At 35.0% G+C, this 18,594-nt stretch overlaps 2 protein-coding genes across 8 annotated transcripts; one reads left to right on the top strand and one right to left on the bottom strand.

The window, feature by feature from the left end:
• The first annotated feature begins 3,076 nt into the window (after positions 1-3,076).
• On the top strand, positions 3,077-8,993 carry LOC148781728 (OVARIAN TUMOR DOMAIN-containing deubiquitinating enzyme 4-like). 7 transcript variants are annotated; one of them, XM_088870275.1, is made up of 6 exons: positions 3,077-3,410; positions 5,932-6,053; positions 6,539-6,579; positions 7,807-7,905; positions 8,057-8,221; positions 8,493-8,993. In XM_088870275.1, exons 1-6 carry the CDS (start codon positions 3,362-3,364, stop codon positions 8,503-8,505), a joined length of 489 nt encoding a protein of 162 aa, XP_088726401.1. In that variant the 5' UTR covers positions 3,077-3,361; the 3' UTR covers positions 8,506-8,993. The 7 variants fall into 7 exon arrangements, with proteins under 7 accessions (XP_088726401.1, XP_088726400.1, XP_088726403.1 ...); XM_088870274.1 differs by having other exon boundaries at positions 8,027-8,221; XM_088870276.1 differs by having other exon boundaries at positions 3,224-3,654; positions 8,027-8,221.
• Positions 8,994-10,932: 1,939 nt separating this feature from the next.
• Positions 10,933-17,446, bottom strand: LOC148781727 (accelerated cell death 11-like). Its single transcript, XM_088870278.1, has 4 exons — positions 17,123-17,446; positions 14,713-14,885; positions 13,992-14,137; positions 10,933-11,196 (listed from the first exon to the last, which is right to left on the bottom strand). Exons 1-4 carry the CDS (start codon positions 17,306-17,308, stop codon positions 11,090-11,092), a joined length of 612 nt encoding a protein of 203 aa, XP_088726404.1. The 5' UTR covers positions 17,309-17,446; the 3' UTR covers positions 10,933-11,089.
• Positions 17,447-18,594: the final 1,148 nt, after the last annotated feature.

Raw genomic sequence — 18,594 nt, 5'->3', positions numbered from 1 at the left:
CAAAAAATTTATTAAAATTCATTATAAGTGTTGTTTTTTAAGAATCCAATAAGAAATGCAGGTATTATATTATTAACTTTCATTTTTTTATCAATTTGTGAATATTGAGATGTTCTTTCCGTGTATGAACTTATGTTAACCATTAAATTTGCATCACAAAAAATAAAAAATATATAATATATAATTATACATAGATTACAATAAATAATGGATTAAATCGATAAAAAAATGGCCACTAAAATCTCGAATTGGCGAAAAACCCTAATCCGCTAAAAAAACCCAAATTATTACAACCTAACTAACTACAATATTATATATTGAAATGAAAATTGTTCGCTTACATTTTACTATATAAATATTAACAAAATCAAATTATCTTATAATATCATTTAATTTAAAATGTATTATTGACAACTGCAAGAAAAATAGTACATTTCAAGATTTATAATACAAATAAATAAATAAATAAAATATTTAGTTATCAATATAGAAATTATTAAAATACGCATCAATTTTCAAAATAACCCTTCAATTTTTCAAAAATATAATTTTTTAGATTTCTAGAATAAATTTAGTGGAAGAGATTGTTAGAGACAGAGAGATATTTCAAGTGGTCTCATTGTATGAATCCTATCTTAAAGTTAATATTCTTAAATTTATGTTAAAGATTACCATATTATAAAAATAAAAATTATAGTGAGATATGTTATTCCTAGTTTGTATTAAAAAATATTTGTTGTATTAAAAAATACCTTTTATTTTTTTGACATGAAATACTTGTTGTATTAGCTTTTTTATTTATTTATTTATTTTTAACGAAAAATATGATACTTGTTGTATTACCTTTTTTTTTTTTTTTTGACAAGAAAAAAAAGAAGATGCCAATTTACATTTTTTTTGCTTGTTTTATTACTTTTTATTTTTTTACAAGAAAATAAGAAAATGATGCTGCCAGTACCTTTTATTTTGCTTTTTTGACAAGAAATATTTGTTTTATTACCTTTTTTTTTTACAAGAAAAAAAAGATGCATTGTCTTTTTTGTTTTTTAGTTAGAAATGCTTGTTGTATTACTTTTTATTTATTTTTATTTTTTTGATGATATTATTTTATTTTATTTTATTTTTTTGAAGAAAAAAGTAAACACCGATTTTCTTTTTATTTGTCTTTTTTTTTCTGTTTCTTCTTTTTTTTATTTTTTTTAAAGACAAAAATACAATTGAAACATTGTTGCTAACTACTGCAGTCCATCGCGCACCGTTGAATACTTTTCTACAATAATTGTTCATATTGAATAACTTTTGAAATTTGAACATTACATCACTCGGCACAAATCCCACATCGAAGAATCAAAGAAAGTTTACATGCTATAATACCTGTAAAATAGCGTTTATGCCAGCGCGATCGAGAGAAGGGGTATACCCGAGGTCCTATGTTTTGATTTAAATTACCAAAATATCCTCAGTTATTGACTCGCCTACCTGTGACGTCACAAGCGGTTTGGAATCGCGATTTATGACTTCATATGAACGAATCACGATTTATGACGTCAAAATCGCCCTAGGATAGGGCGATTTCGTCGGTTCTCCTTTAGGATTGGGCGATTTTGATTCACTGTTTAAATTCTCCTCTAGGATCGGACGAATTCTCTACTATTCGAAATCGCACGATGATCCTAGAAGGTGGATCGGGCGATTTCTCTACTATTTGAAATCGCACGATCCTAGAGGAGAATGACACCTTACGATCCTAGAGGAGAATCGCACGATCCTAGAAGGTTTGGAATCGCGATTCTCCTCTAAGATTGGGCGATTTCTCTACTATTCGAAATCGCACGATCCTATAAGGTTTGGAATCGGGGCGATTTCTCTACTGTTCGAAATCACACAATCCTATAAGGTTTGGAATCGGGGCGATTTCTCTACTATTCGAATTCGCACGATCCTAGAAGGTTTGGAATCGCGATTTATGACGTCAAAATCACCAGTTCTCCTCTAGGATAGGGCGATTTTGATTCACTTTTCAAATTCTCCTCTAGGATCGGGCGATTTCTTCGATTTATGTCATCAAAATCGTCGGTTCTCCTTTAGGATCGGGCGATTTTGATGCACTGTTCAAATTCTCCTCTAGGATGGGGCGATTGCTCCGATTCTCCTTTAGGATCTTGTGATTTTGATTCACTGTTCAAATTCTCCTCTAGGATCGGGCGATTTTGATTCACTATTCAAATTCTCCTCTAGAATCGGGCGATTTCGATTCACTGTTCAAATTCTCCTCTAGGATCGGGCGATTTTTATTCACTGTTCAAATTCTCCTCTAGGATCGGGCTTTTTCGATTCACTATTCAAATTCTCCTCTACTCTAGATTTCACAGTTCAAATTCTCCTCTAGGATTTCACAGTTCAAATTCTCCTCTACTCTAGGATTTCACTGTTCAAATTCTCCTCTACGGTTCAAATTCACTGTTCAAATTCTCCTCTAGGATTTCACGGTTCAAATTCTCCTCTAGAATTGGGTGATTTCGATTCACTGTTAAAATTCTCCTCTCCTCTAGGATCGGGCGGTTTCGATTCACTGTTCAAATTCTCCTCTAGGATTTCACTATTCAAATTCTCCTTTAGGATTTCACGGTTCAAATTCTCCTCTAGGATCGGGCGATTTTGATTTATTGTTCAAATTCTCCTCTAGGATCGGGCGATTTTGATTCACTGTTCAAATCCTCCTTTAGGATCGGGGCGAGTCCATTGCGACTCACTGATTTTTAAAACCCTGTTTTTGACCAACCCTGGTTTTGACCATCTGAAACTTGCCCAATTAGAACAGTTGAATCGGCCAGTTTACTGGTTAGGCCAGGCCTATGTCCAATTGACGGTTCTACTTGGATTTTACTAAGACTGGATTAATTAGGCTAATATGCAGCAGCTTATTTGAACGTTACACTCGCCAAACCGGAAATACACACATATTCAAATGGAGGTTTGCCGCGAAGAAATTTATTTTATTTTCTTTAATCTAGTTCATGCAACAAACCATTTTTAAAAACCAGGTATAAAACACAAGGAATTCGATTCCCTGATCGATCCATCCTTCCTTTTCAACCTCATGATTCCATTCATGTCCCTTTCCTCTTCTTCACACGCACACTTGTGCCTGCTCACCTCCTATTCCTTTCCCTTCCTTTTTGTTCTGCTTCTTTTTACACCTTCCATCTATAAATTTCTCATTTTCCGGCAAAAAACTCGGGGAGAATACTGTGGTCTCTTCCTTCTTGGAAGAAGCCACTTTATTTGTTCCCTCTTTCAAATGAGGAATTTAAATATTTAATTTCCATAACTTTCTTACTTTTGTTCTTGGAATCAAGGTATGTCGGATTCCAAATATGCATTCGAGCCTGCTCAATTTAAGGTTATTTGTACGTATTCTCCGTTCTGGTTTCAATTTACTTTCTCTTTTTTGTGTTGAATTTTTCGGGCTTCTATGCTTGATTACCTTTTTGTGTTTGCTTCTTTTTTTATTTCCCTGCTTGTTATTCCTTTCTTTAGAACTTGTCTTCCTTTTATGCCTTTCTGGAATTCTTATGCAAAGGTTAAAGCAATGGTTGTTCATTGCTCTCTTTTGGTTCTCACTTTCAAAGAATTCGATGGCAGACCGGGCAGGTTGCTCTATTAGTTTTGAACATAATTTATTTATCTTCCCCTTATTTTCTGAGTTTATCATACATCTGGAGTTAGCACACAGGCAGGAATTCATCTAAACAGCTATTTTATCAACAAGATGTTACTTATGCTTATCTTGATAGCAAAAGTGAACTATTAATTTTTCACCTTTTTGTGTCCCTCCCTGAATTTTTGCTAGTCCTTCTACTAGATATTTATCTGTCAGTTCTAAGTCGTGGCTAAGAGTTATTGCATGAATTTAGATAAATAATAGACTCCTCCAAACTGCTCTATTCAATCATCGTGCAAGAATTGACACAAGTGAGAAGCGGCTTTAATTAATGCTCTGGAGAATTCAGTATTGAATTTCTCCTTCTCTGTTTACTGGTTGGATATTTGAATTATTTTCAATCTGGTCTTTGAAGCCAGGTGATCCATTCATGGAAATTAATTTAGAAAAACACAGGGAATTGCTTGGCAAGTGTGTTGCGTATTATGACAAATATGTCGTATTAATAGTTTGATATTGTGATTGCATATCAAGAATCTGCATGCTATTGTTAGTTTCCCATTTGGGATCTCGGATATAGCATTTATAGGATATCAGATCTAGAGCTCCTGTTCTACTTTATTGACATACTAGCAATGGAGTTCATATGTTATATTTTTTTCTTCACCGTAATTGCTCTTCCACATGAGCCATGTTGCCAATTTAGGATGCAGAATGGGAGAACATTTCTTGGTTAGTAAACTCAATGGCCCGATGCGATGTTTGATAATAATTAATTGTGTGCAACATCTTAGAAGTTTAGCTTGGAAAGTTGTGGGTTGTATGAATGTCCTCACTTCAAAATCTCATGTTTCCAAAGCTGGAAACTGAAGTATATGTGTCAGAGTGTTTTGTCATGGGTTTCATTATGAATTAAAATCTTCATAGCTTCATCAGATATTTTAGATGCATTTTGCCCAGTTTTTTGAATTTTCCCAATTCTCCTAAATGTTTCCTTTATCTCTGCAATTATTTTAGGATCTTATACTCAACAGATATGATTCCTTTAGTTCCCTTCCTCTAACAGACCAAGACTGATAGTAACGACCTCCATTAGGAAAAAAATTGTTATGATCCCTCAACAACTCAAAGCGAGCAGGTGAATGCCGATTTGCATGGCAAACCTTTTGGGAATGACAGCTTCGTTTTTAAGGAGTATTTTTACCCTAAATGCTTTTCGATTGCTTCCGCTTCATGCACATTGATTATTTTGTTTCAGAGGTGTGTATTTAGTTCAGCAGTATTGCAAGGCTGCCATATTTTTTAATAGGTATTCTCTTTGCAGTGTGGGTTTTCTGAATAGGAGTAATATCTTAGAAGGAAGTTGCTATATTGTACTTCACTGAACGACAGATAAGACTCCGTTAAGTCAACATTAGTTTTTGAAGTGTAAGTAGTTTGCATTTCTCAGGATGAGAAGAAAAAAGAAAAAGTGTTTTGGGTTAGTAAATAGAAAAGTCGCTATTTTTTCTAGCCAAAACTGAAAAATCTATGCAGAGGAATAAATTCCGTTTAAGTGAGAGGAGGAAAACAAGCCATAAAGAACCTAAGCCCTTCGCTTTCTGTTATTCACACTTGTGGTAACTAATTCAGGAACCTGTTCTGTTTGTGCTGAATATGACAAGCTGAATTGACGCCATCCTCGGTATAACCTTATGCAACTTCAGAGCTATGCATTGCGTGTTTGAGTAGTATGATTCGGTCATTGACAGCGTCTCTTTGAAAATTCATCCATTGGATGGTCACCAATAGAATCTGGTATGCTTAAATTGCAGGAATGATGCCTTTGACTTAAACATGGTCAAGTAGAGCTTTAAGTCTCAGTTTTTATGTTGTTTTTTTGGGAGTACCTATGAAATATATATGGAGATCCGGTAACTTGCAATGCCGATTGTTCAATTGCTGATGCTTACTTTTTAACTCCTTTACTTTACTTTGTGCAAGTAGTTGGCAAATCCATGGAAAATTTCCTTTATAGGTGCCCTGGTAGTTTATGTTGGCAACTGCCCTACTTTTAGAGATGCATGAATAGATTCTTTTAAAGAAGCATAAGTTGTCAGTATTAAGAAATCATTTTGTTTTAAAACCACATATTTGGATATCTATATTAGAAGTATGGTTCTAGTGTGGTCATTATTTCTAGGGTTTTTGGATTTGCTTGCTACTTTTTTTTCTTCATTCTCATGGTTACAAGCTTCTTTTTAAAGTGTGGAATCTGTTTCCTGTAGGTGTACCTGGGGATGGAAGATGTTTATTCAGATCTGTAGCTCATGGTGCTTGCTTGAGATTGGGAAAGCCATCCCCAAGTGAGAATCTTCAGAAGGAGCTGGCAGATGAGCTAAGGGCTAAAGTATGCAATGGAATTCACTTTTGAGTAAAACAAGATAAAGATTCTGTGCATTTTTCTGTGATGTTAACGTATGTATTGCATATGTTGTATTTGTGTTCAAAATGTTATGAGAATTTCAATGCCATTTGTTGTATGAGGTTCTCTTTATTCCCATCCGTTCATGCCAACAACTGGACAACTGACCATTGCCCATAGAAATTATGTATTACTTCACTGGTATTAGGTGCCTTCACATCTTATCGTCCATTTTGTATTAAATATTTGTTGTAAACATATAATGGCAGTGCAATCTTGGCCATGCTCTATTTGGCACGATTTTGGACTTTTTGCAAGGTCTATTCATAGATGGAAACTCCTGGTTGCAAACTTAGGTCCTTGTAGCTACTGTCATGTTCATTGACTATGAATTTTTGTCATTTGACCTAATTATTACAATGGACAAACTTGTAAGCTTTGTTCTGATGCAGCCTGTGATGTTTTTTTAGGTTGCTGATGAGCTAGTTAAGAGACGCAAAGACACAGAATGGTCAGTTAAATACTTTGGGATAAGTTCAGATTTGAATGTTTTTCTTGCTAAAGCATTAATCATTATCTAGTTAAATACAAAATTCAAATGAACAAGACCATGTAAAGTAGTAAAATAAGATATAATACAAACCATTGCTAAAAAAAAAGGCAAAGTTCAGATTCAGTGGTTATTTGGTTTTGTCAATTCATCTGATTTAGTCACAAAAATTGGACATACTTGATGAACGATCATATATTCAACTTTATTGGCCTTATCTACAACTTAGTAGAAAAACCAAAATACCTCATCAAGCGTGTTGCACCCAGCCGCCTAGGCAGCCAATCTGCTAAATCGCCTAGGCGGGTTGTGTCTAGGCAACTGCCTAGGCGGGCAAGGCACAGTCTAGGTGCTACAGTCAAGGTGGCTGCCTAGGTGCCACTGGAATGCAGTTCGCCGAGGGCAGAAAAAAGCCCTCGCCTATAGTCAAAATAGTAATCCCCCCTCTTAAAAAGGGACGAAACGAGGTTCTGGGGGACATTCTAAACCGCCAAAACCAAATCCGTGTCATCTAGAGAGAGAAAAAAACTGCCAAAAGCCTCCATTTTGTGATTTATCGTAAGATCGATAAGTTTTAAATTTTTTCGATTTCTTCCGAAATCAAAGGCAATGTTTTGTGGTAGTTTTTGGAGCTTCTATGGTCAATAGTGAAGATTTTTTGTAAATATTTGATACCCAAAACCATATCTTATGGATATTAATTAATAAAGAATTATATAAAATGTTATATCTTAATTTTTATGTGAATAATCCCTACCCGTCCTTGTTCCTGGGGTGCCTGCCCTCCTAGGTGGCCAGGCCTCCAAAATGCATAGGCACCCGCCTGTGCATTTTTTATCATTGCCAGAGTCAATTAGTGGCTATATCCCTTAGTTATAAACATGAGGAGCACTATGGCTTTCCTATATAGGGAAGATTTCTTTACTTTGGAATAAGACTTTTGTGGATTTCTTGGAGACAGCTTTGTCATGTATCGAATATAAAGGAGGAAATTTTCAAGAACAGCTGTCATTCATGTGAAGTTTTAAATTCAACCAAGATGTATCATCAAATGTTCACAGAACCAAAAAAAAAAAAATTTGCTCTGTTTTTCCATTTCAGTGACTTTCTTGTGTGGACTCAATGTTAGTCTAGTCTGTTTGAATTTTGGCATATATTGACACAATATTTTCTTAACCACTCTGTTAGGTTTCTAGAAGGTGATTTTGATACTTATGTGCAACAGATTAGAAAGCCTCATGTGTGGGGAGGAGAGCCTGAGCTGCTCATGGCTTCACATGTTCTTCAGTGAGTGCTAATTATCCTCTTTTGTTGGATTAACATCCAATTTTGACTACTGTCAATTGAAGATATTGTTTGCCCTTGTGTATAATTTGAACCAACTTTCCGTCTTTAACCAAACCTCCAGTGTCTTACTGCAGTTGGTTTGGTTTCACAGGATGCCAATCACTGTTTATATGCGTGATCATAAATCTGGCAGTCTACTAACTATAGCAGAGTATGGTCAAGATTATGGAAGGGAAGATCCGATTGGTGTTCTATATCATGGTTTTGGACACTACGATGCTTTAGATTTTCATCCTAGTGGAGCAAAGTCAAAGTTGTAAGCCTCATTACATGCTTTGACAGTTTGTCCATCTAATGATTACTCAATACTTGCACCTCATTACTGGGTTTTTGGGGCTCAGGTATTAGGTCTTAGTTTGGCCTTCAGTTTCATTTTTGAATTTCACATTCAAATTTAAATTGAAATCCCGAGATTGGGACAAACATTTTGCTAACTTGTATGTCTGTACTTTTATCAGTTTTAGATTACTTTTCCTAGCCATGCTATGTGAGAAAATATTAATGATTTTTTCTCTGGCCTGCTGCAGGTTCCAGAAATGATTGGTTCAAGAATGGGACCGAATATGAATTACTGTAGATTCTTCCAGAGAATTTTCTGGATTCAGTAAATGTCCATCTCAGAGATATTCTACTTTTCATCTCGTAACAAAGTATTCCATTCTACCAGTTTTGGTTTCAAACAAGATACTGACTGCTCTTTAGACTGTCTGAAGGTCCAACAATAGATGGTAAGGAGTATTGCTTCTTTGCTCAAATCTCATCAAACAATTTGAAAGCGTTTGAGTGGAATAACATTGCTTCCCAACCGTCCATTGATGAAAGCCAAGAGTTTGATGAGCTTTTAGTATCTTGTACAGAACAAAACAGGTACTATAGTGTATGGACCCCTAAATAAACACTCATACCTATTTCCAGAATCCTTTAATTCGTCGATCGTCATACCCTTTTTGCAATGAGAAACACATATTACAGTACAAATTAGCTCAAAACTCAACTGCAAAGAAGTGATTGATTGGAGATTGTTACTAGCAGTATCCTAATTGCTAACTTCTTATGGTATATTGAAAATCATTAGAGTGGTACAAATTAGTGAGTCCTTTGGCATAATTGCCTGTTTTTCAGATGTTCCAAATGATAAAAGAGTGAATACAGAAAAGAACAATGCCTTCGAAGAAATTGAAGGGGCAACAAAATGAACTAGTTTGAAAAAATAATTCGATAAGCAATTAGTAATAGAGGACAATCATGCATAAAAACTTCGGCATTTTATGCTTTTGACAATTTAGAATTTCTTTAGTTACTATCACTGAGAGGACAATTTTGAAGAAGTACCAGCAAAGGAGTAAACAGACAGATGTATGTATTTGTGCTGGTGCTTTTCGCAAAGCAATAGTAATGGGGTTCAATATAGAAGGCACAGCATCTCAATAATGATTAGAGCTAAGCTATCTGACCAAGATAATAATGGTTGTTTTAGTTAGACATTTGAAAATATGTAAGCTAATATAAAATCAGTATGGTAGGTAATAGTGAGATATGTCTAGGGTATCTGACATTTCTAAGATGGGAGCAAACATGACTCATGGCAGTTGAATACAGATTTTTGCACTTAAGGGAAATTTGGTTGGCCTTCCATAACTATCGGACTTTCTTTATTTCTTATTGTTCTATCATAAAATAACTTGGTGATAATTTACAGTTATGAAAACATTTCTTTTAAAAATGTTACTGTTTTTTTTTTTTTTCTGATGTTGTTACTGTTTTAAAGATGTTACTGTGGAACTCTCAGATTGTATTTAATATTTTCATATGAGCATAACAATGATTTTAATATTTTCATATGAGCATAACAATGATTTTCTATTACAAAGGAGAAAGAATATGATCTGAATCACGAGACAATGGACGCATTTGCTAAAGCTGGAGGATTTGGTGTACTGAAGTTGTTTACCATCTAGCCTTTCAATATATACACTATCAAGGGTCATACATCAACGAGTCCCATCTTTTCTAGGCCAACCCCTTGCCGTTTTTGGCCTTACATTTGAACCAACTCGCACCTCATAACAAGTGTTGTGCTGGGTCTGCAGTGCACAGGGCCAGCCCACCTATGTCGATTTTTTCTTATCTTATCGCCTATTGGAGCCATACGTAAATTCTCCTAAATATATTCATTTTGAATCATATCTCTTCATGTTTTGTCACTCATCCATCTCAAGATCCTCGTCTTAACTACACTCATCCTATGGGCATGTCGTATTAACCGCCCAACATTCCATCCTATAAAGTAAAGATGGCCTCACAATTGTCACGATCACATAAAAGTCAGGTTGCACATCTCCACCTCGCCCACCTAGCTCCAATTCTATGTGTAACATCTTCCTCAATCTCTCCATTTTCCTGGATCATCGACCCAAGATATTGAAAGTACGCTTTTTTTGGTATTTCTTGGTTGTTAATCTTAACTACTTCCTCGTCTCTACGCCTATTATTCCATGCACTCTGTCTTAGTCCGGCTAATTTTAATACCTTTAGATTCTAGAGCATCCCTACAAGGTTCTAACTTTGTGTGGATGCCGCTTCGGGTCTCATCGATTAAAACTATATTGCACGCAAACAACATACACCACAGTACCTCATCCTATATTATACATAATATTATTTAATTATTTACGTTTTTCAGTGATTTCCAACTATTTTTAGCAAGTTCTAGTTATATATATTTTCATCAAATTACTTCGAATAATGTGAATATGTTTTAGAAAAAATAAGCTTTTATGTAGATTTATCTATAAGTTTATCTTATATAAGTTTATGATGGACACTGCCAAACAACAAATAATTCATTATCAAGATTAATTTTATTTAAATAGTGAATTATTAGTTATAACAAGTGAATCCAAAGAGGCCCTAAATGCGCTATTTGTGCCATATTTGGAAAAATATAATTTTGAAAACTTTCAATAATTTTATTTCTCAAAAAAAAAACTTTCAATAATTTTATTTAAGGGAGCAAATACCCATGAATAATGCTTACATAATAGTTTTACATACCCTCCTTTAGGGCCTCAATTCAATTATGTCAAGAAAAAGAAATGATATCAAAGCCATACAGGTTGGGTGCTCACCAGTCTATTCCTAGTTCTCTTGAGAGGAACAGTTTATCGATGTAATTTATGATCGGAGCTGAGGCAGCAACATAGCTCTCCATTTGAACCCTAGCTGAAGCCTCTGAAAGAACAGATTAAAGGTCATCGAATGTATAATATGGAATATGGCCTAATTTCTCTAGCCACTACGACACACAAGCAAAAGGCACTAGACAGTAGTTTTTTCTTCAAGACTTTCATTTTTCTACAATCTACAATTCAAAAAAAATTGTGTTTGATTAATTTATACATGAAGACATCATAAGGTTCATTACGTTAGCAATTTAATTGAGTGTAACTCTTTAATATGATTTTGCACAAGAGTGATTTGGAACCCGGAATTTTTAGGTCTCATCAAGATCAATTTGAACAGTATCAGCATCTTAATTTGAACAATATCAGCATGTTATGTAATTTCATATAACGAAAAGCAAGATAACAGACGAAAACACTGTTAAAATAAATGTAGGGACACAAAATAATGTAATTTCAAATTAGAAGAAAAAGCTCATAATAGCACGTGTGTGATATACGAAGATCAAAATGAGTAAATATCCCTTTACACAAATACTACAAGGCTGTCCATCCCATGTGTTGCAAAACTGTGATATACACAACCATCTCTGAAATACAGAAAAGCATTACATATCCTGTGTCTTCCACAAAAGGAACCTTCATTATGAACTGGTAAATTTCCTGCTGCAAGAGTTTCATCCTCAACTGTGCTACTGGCGCACGTAAGTCTACGAAACCTGAACATGTATTCTTACGCAGAATAGGTGGCATCAGCAAACAACTTAGGAAACCGAAGATTCTGAAATAAGGCTTGGGCCTGAGAGGGGTGGCTGATATCCACTGCCTTGGAGGTCGTGGAACGATTTGTGGTTCTAACCTTTCCTCCAGTCATACCCAAATATGTGTTTTATTTCATTTGGGTTAATAGATAACATTTTCTTCCGAATCTATAGGGTCAGTGGCTGTGAGGTGGATAGGCCTTTTGGTTTAGTTGGATCTTACCATAAGGTCTATCACTGGGTTAATACACAATGTGGATCTTGATAACCAAAGTCACAAAGTTGCACCCGTGTCTCCAAGCTTAGTCCACAGGATTCATGGGAACCACAGATGAGACCCAAAATTGAGGCAGAGAGAGAAAACCATGACGATAGTCAAATTAGATTCCAAGGTGGTTTGTAAAATGTAGATGGGGTCAATGGAATTTGGAGGCTAAAAGGACAGAGTGGTTGATGGAACCTTTTTGTAATTCTTGTGCATTTATACATCCAAAGTGTACTTTCCTTACAAAATCATAAAAGAATTTGGAAGGAGATAAAATAAATGGTCCTGTGTAGTGCCAGGAAACAACATGGAATGGTATTTGGAAGGTTCCAAAGGACATGACAAACTACATGGCAAAGAGAACCAAGTTTGTGATTTTTCATGTAGTTGACGTCCATTTGTTTCACTTCCCATGTAACAAATTAAGATTTCATGTTGAGGTTCACTCTTCAGGTTTTGTAACTTGCAATTTTCCTACAAAAATTCATGAGGAGAAATCAGTTCATGAATATGGCGAAAGATTCATGGAAGGCACCACATGTAAGGTGACTACGCTCCACTTACTTTAGCTTAGTAAAATTAGTGGTACCTATGAAAGAAAAAAAAAAAAAAAAACAGTAAACCTAATGGCAATGACCTTTATGGTAATCTTTACTGGAAATTCTTCATAAATTTCAAAAACAAATGAAGATAAAGTATACACTAATCCAGTGTTTAAAACCAGAGCTCGGGTGCCCGACCTGAGTCCCTGCAGATCCGAGTCAACAGAGTAGACATGGTGAGTCAGACCAGCTGACTCATTTTATATTAAAAAAACTTTTAAAAAAAGTAAAAGATAAAAAATTTGAAAATATAAAAATACATTAAATCATGAATTTGAAATCAAACAATTGATTTCATACTCTAGGAAGCATAAGCCAAAATCACAATCCAAAACTACAAATAAAAAAAAAGGGCAAGGAAAAGGCGGATAAAAGGGCTGAAAAATACAAAAAATCGAAATTCAAATTTTTTTGGTTTTCATTCAAAAATAAACAAAAAATAGGGCTTCTATAGATCAATGTGATAAAAACATTTTGAGATAGATTTGAATGAATTTGGTAAAAAAATGGGAGAGAAATTGAAGATTTCCGATTTTGAGATAGATTTGAATGAATTTGAAAAGTCAACCTCTTTGTTTTGATTTTGTACACTAAAAATTGGTAGGGAGTTTAATAGAGGGCTTAAAAACAAATAATTTGAATCAAATTTCAGGTGTTTTCATCAAGCATCAAGGGAGAAATTGGAAGAAAGGAGGATAAGAATTTTGGGGTTGAAGAATCATAATTTTTCTATAATAAAACCTTATCAAAATCTCAAATTGATGGCTTCAATGCCTTATTTTGGGAGTTATAGTATATATGCTTCTCTTTGTTTCTTTTTTTTCTTTTTTTTATTTCATTGGTACTGGGCATCTCGCCCAAGTTCACGCGAGACTCGGCCCGGAACCTACCAGTCCCGAGCTGACTAAACCAGTTCCAAGTCAACTTGTCGGATTTCTAATCACTACTCTAATCCATTGGACTATGAGAAACCCATAATACATTGGGTCAGCACTTCCAATGAAATGATGGGAGTATAGAGGATGGGACGCACCATTTGAATTCTATCCTGTTTTGGTAGGTACCACCTTTCTCCATCATTGTCCACCAATTCACTAGATGTGGATGAGACATTCAACTAAAAAATTGCTATTTTCTTTCATATAACTAGCACCTAGGATTATATAATAGTTTAAATTCCCCAATAAGAAAATAATCAACCATGTACCCTACATACCATCTTCATTTAGCTTCTTAAGAAGTTGCGCTTTAGTAGGAAGGGCATACATTCCTGCAGCAACAGCCTTCCTAATGGCCCACCCATGGTGAGGAGCAAAAACCTGTGCATATGCCACTGATGCTGGATCCCTAAGGGAATTTCCCCTGCCATAGGAACAGTAGTTTCTAATTAATAATAATCATGACATGATGAATGTAGTGCAGGACTAACCAAAAAACAATACAACAGAGAGCAGTCAGTTTTACTTTTCTTTTTCTTTTTCTTTTTTTTATGAAAAAAGAAAGAGAGCAATCAGGCTTCCAAGTATATTGCTTCTTCATGTGTTTCGATGTCATTCTCCTAAAAATCCTTATGCTAGTTGATCTTTAGTCCATCAATTTATATTTAGGGAAAGTATAAATCAACTATTTAACATTTCACCCATGTATCAAAACACGCCTAAGATATCAACTACGCTAACTCATGAATATGTGTTCCTTGATGGCTTTTTGAAATGAAATCAAATGAAATAGGGGAGATGTTAAATAGTTCATCTCAGTGTTTTTTGATAAATTTCCCTAAAGAGAACCACAAAATTTTGGAGGAGGTTAACATAGCGTTTCATATCATTCGGCAACAATAAAAACAAATAACGCCAGATCTGATAACATTTGTACATTGGTAAGGAAACAAACTTAAAAATGAATGTGGAATGAAATTTTGCTAGTTACGAACATACTCCATCATCAAAATTTTCTCAAATAGAACTCTGACCATGTCAAGCCCACGCTTCACCCTAAGAAGGTTGCGAGAATGACTCCCCCCTTTTCTCACACTGTTTTGCTGAATGTCATCATCAAGTAGGGATTGCAATGTACCAATTGACTTGGAAGCTTCCACTAGAACTACGACCTGGTTATAAGCAATAAAAGTTCATGCACTGCTTCCTATTAAAATACAAATATTAAAGAGCATCAGCAACATTGAGAAAGAAAAATCAATGCATTGGAATAAATCCTCATCCAGCTACGCATTCTATTATATCTAAGGTGAGCAAAAGCAGAACACAGGACCAAACAAATTCAAAACCACAAGTGCACCCTAGTGCACAGTAGCCTATTTCAATATGGCAAAGCACCACACCTTGACTTTGTATATTCTAGAAGACAGGCATCCACAATCCCTTCTAAAATGATGACCAATGGAGATTGTGGGTCCTGAGCGTGGACATTCTTCCAGGTGTTGTAATCATCGACATCCATCATCAGGAATGGATGGGGGATGCCACATTGGTGTACAATATATCAAACACCATTACTATACTTTCCCTTCAAATTTTCGATCTTGATTTAATAGTTCAATATGGAAGGCTGTTTCCTAAATTCGACAATGCTCAAATTTATAGGAGATTTGGAAAGCAACATTTGTATATAACCAATCAATAGAGGAAATATAGTAAATACAGAACAACACACACAAAATACACTATGACGTATCTAAATGGTTATTGAAAAACGCAATGATCTTCCCAAAGGACCTTCAGAATGGACTGACTTACTCAGAAACATGCAGACTAATGTAATTTCAAACTTCAAGTAAAAGTGAATAGGAAGAAAGTTTGATGAGAAGCTCCAGAAATAGTTGTTTGTTCAATTAGCATGTTATATGACAAGGGAAACAAATGGTGACCAAGATAATGAAAATGAAAACCTGTAGCTGGGCCATTTAGAGTTATCATATGGTTAATTGCACGAGGCTACAGTATCAAAAAAAAATAATGCAAAGGGCAAAAAAATCGACCGTATTGTAAGTTGCTTTAAGAGTTGAGACAGCAATTGTATACATGAATGAGTGTTTGAACTAAGATTTAGACATAATTATTCAAATAAGTCGCCATGAAATTTGCCATATTCCCACCTTTGTGAGTAATTACAGAAAGTACAGTAAAAACTCTGCCATGGCAAGTCCCAAGGCGGCCATGCCGGTCCCAGGCCCAGATAAAGGAAGAAGGTAGGTTTAGGTAGGCATCCGGCATGAAATTTTAACACATCTTTTAATGAATCCTAAACCTATATTATATGCTCATACCAGGGCATTCCCTATATATGAGGGTTTGGCCATTGATAGAGCATAATGGCACAACAGGATTCGTGTAGGTAACCCCAAATAGTTGGGATAATTCTCGGATGATGATGATGACGAAAGTAAAAGCTCCATAGAGAATAATCGCAAAACATGTAAACAAAAGCAAATAGATGAAGACCATGTGTCAATATGTGCATCATGCAAATTAATCCTCTATGACAACCACAAGAAAGTATTTGAGAAGAAAATCTTAAGAGGAATTCACCCCACCTCAATTTAATGAAACAATAGATTTTTTTTTTTCCATATCTCATCATTCATCTAATTCGCTAAAGTGACGAAAATGCTCAAATATTGATGTCAAAATTATGCTCTGAAATAAAATGAACATAATCTTAGCAATTATCCACGAAATTGAGAGAGAGAAGAGAGCACCCGCCTAAATTTCAAGAGCAATCAGAGTAACGTGATATAAATGCCAGTTGAGTGTGAATTCTATAACCCGTTGACATGTGCTGAATTTTCAAATTTATCACATTCCAACAATTCAAATCTGTCGTTCTCCCTCCCTCCAAAATTTCAACCCAAAAAAATCCAATAAATCATTTTGAATTCTGACCCCCTCCCTCCCTACAAAATTTCAACCCAAAACAATCCAATAAATCATTTCGAATTCTCACCAAACTAAACAACAAACACATTCTCCCTCCCTCCCCATCAAAGATTAACCAGAGCAGTCAAGAACAAAATGTCCAAAATTTCAAACCAAAACAATCCAATAAATCATTTCGAATTCTCACCAAATTAAACAATAAATCCATTTGTAATGAAACATAAGCAATTGCGCATCTATCCAACCACCAAAATTTCTAACAAATTTGATAAGAAGTTCCAAATAACTATCCTAAAAATAAAAAAATTCAAGAGAAAACCCAAACAACCAACGTAAAAATGCAATTTTTTCTGCCGGAAAACTATTGTTTTCACAAACCCTTAACACTGAATCACGAAATCCCGTCAATTCTCATCAATAATTCGAAAAAACACAGTGAACATTCAATCACCTTGGCCACATAATCCATTTCTGCAAATTTGAAGGCTAGTCCAAGACACCCAAAGAGGACAGAGACATGAGAGCAAGCACGCGAAAATGAGGCGACCTCAATATCAGAGGCTTGCGAATTCAGAGTGAGTGCAATCTCTTGGAAGGACTCTGCGATCTGTTTCAGGGGTTTTCCGTTGGACGCCATTGATGAGAAAAACTACACACTCTCTCTCTTCTTATTCTGAATTTTTTTTTTCTCCTGGAATCAGGAAGGAATTGCAGAGGAGAGAAAAATGAATAGCGCGAATACGAATGAAGGAACGAGATTCGATTTGCATGCTTCGATTTGACCGGACGAGAGGGTCCTCTACAAACCTCAGGAAAAATTGCTATTCGCGCTTTTGTCTTTACTATTTCCACCCAAAAACTGGACCTAGCCCAGCCCCTCAAGAAGGACCAAAGAGGCCTGGGCTTTATTACAGTTGGGCTAGGCAGGTTCGGTCAAATAAAATCAAAGAAAAAATAAAATGAAAAATTAAAGAGTTCAAAAGGGTTGGGTCTAATCGGCTCTGTCATGACCGTACCTTATCTCGCCCGACCCTACCCTTAGTTGTCATTGCCGGCCTCGGGCCACATTTTTTGGTCCAGGGCGTAGTGCTTTTTAGGCCAGTTGCCGCCCCTGAACTTTAGTTAAGATTTCTTATTGGTTTTTTTTTTTTAAATGAATGTTCCGAACTTAGACTTTACTTGTAATTGTAAGATTATGATATTATACATTATTTTTAAAGGTGCGATTTGTGTAGAGTCGGGGCTCTAAATAATAAAAAATAAAGCACACCTTCAAATAGTATCAAGAAATGTGGTTTCAATACTGGAAATCTTTTTGATAGCTTTAAAATATGTTTTTTTTTAATTAAAAAATTTAAAGCTCAAAAAATAGTATTGGTCGAGAAGATCTATAAAAATCTTGAAAATTAAAGGTCCAAATATGCATTACAAGGTCCACTATTTTCAAAACTCGAAATCTATTTTTTTTCATGTCCATGCATCTTGATGTCGAGGTGATTAATTTGAGGATATTTGGGCATCAAAACAACCTTTTCTCGAAAAAATTTTGGTGTGGGCTCTAATTTGATTGTTTGAAGCCTCGATTCTATATAAATTTTTTCAATTTTTAGTGGATTATGTTAAGGTATTCATACACATATGAGTATTTTTTAAAAGTATTCAACATTTTTAGGCGCTCGATAGCCTTATCCCACTATGTAGTAATGTTTTTTTCAATAAATATTTTAGGTAATTAATAGAGGTAAGTATAAATTCTTGATAGAAAAATAAGCATTTATTAACTATAGTGGATGATGACATCATCCACATGAGGTATGACTTCATCCACATGGAGCAATGATTGTGTTTTTAAACCACTAATAAAATATCATTAATTTTTTATAGAGATATTTATCCTACCGCTCATAAAAAAACATCTCTACT

This window comes from Amborella trichopoda, chromosome 6 (genome assembly GCF_054954075.1).
Source record: "Amborella trichopoda isolate Santa Cruz 75 chromosome 6, AtrichopodaSantaCruz75HAP2 v2.0, whole genome shotgun sequence".
In the NCBI taxonomy this organism is placed as follows: Eukaryota; Viridiplantae; Streptophyta; class Magnoliopsida; order Amborellales; family Amborellaceae; genus Amborella; species Amborella trichopoda.
This window is presented reverse-complemented; position numbering and strand designations above follow the sequence as displayed.

What these genes read in the sequence shown, in the direction of transcription:
- LOC148781727 (XM_088870278.1), bottom strand. Translation starts at nt 17,308, where the DNA reads ATGGCGTCCAACGGAAAACCCCTGAAACAGATCGCAGAGTCCTTCCAA. An exon ending in AAATGGATTATGTGGCCAAG is followed by an intron (nt 14,886 to 17,122) that starts GTGATTGAATGT and finishes GCTTATAACCAG; the next exon opens with GTCGTAGTTCTAGTGGAAGC. An exon ending in GAGAAAATTTTGATGATGGA is followed by an intron (nt 14,138 to 14,712) that starts GTATGTTCGTAA and finishes TTCCTATGGCAG; the next exon opens with GGGAAATTCCCTTAGGGATC.
- LOC148781728 (XM_088870276.1), top strand. Translation starts at nt 3,378, where the DNA reads ATGCATTCGAGCCTGCTCAATTTAAGGTTATTTGTACGTATTCTCCGT. An exon ending in TTCGATGGCAGACCGGGCAG is followed by an intron (nt 3,655 to 5,931) that starts GTTGCTCTATTA and finishes TGTTTCCTGTAG; the next exon opens with GTGTACCTGGGGATGGAAGA. An exon ending in CAGATGAGCTAAGGGCTAAA is followed by an intron (nt 6,054 to 6,538) that starts GTATGCAATGGA and finishes ATGTTTTTTTAG; the next exon opens with GTTGCTGATGAGCTAGTTAA.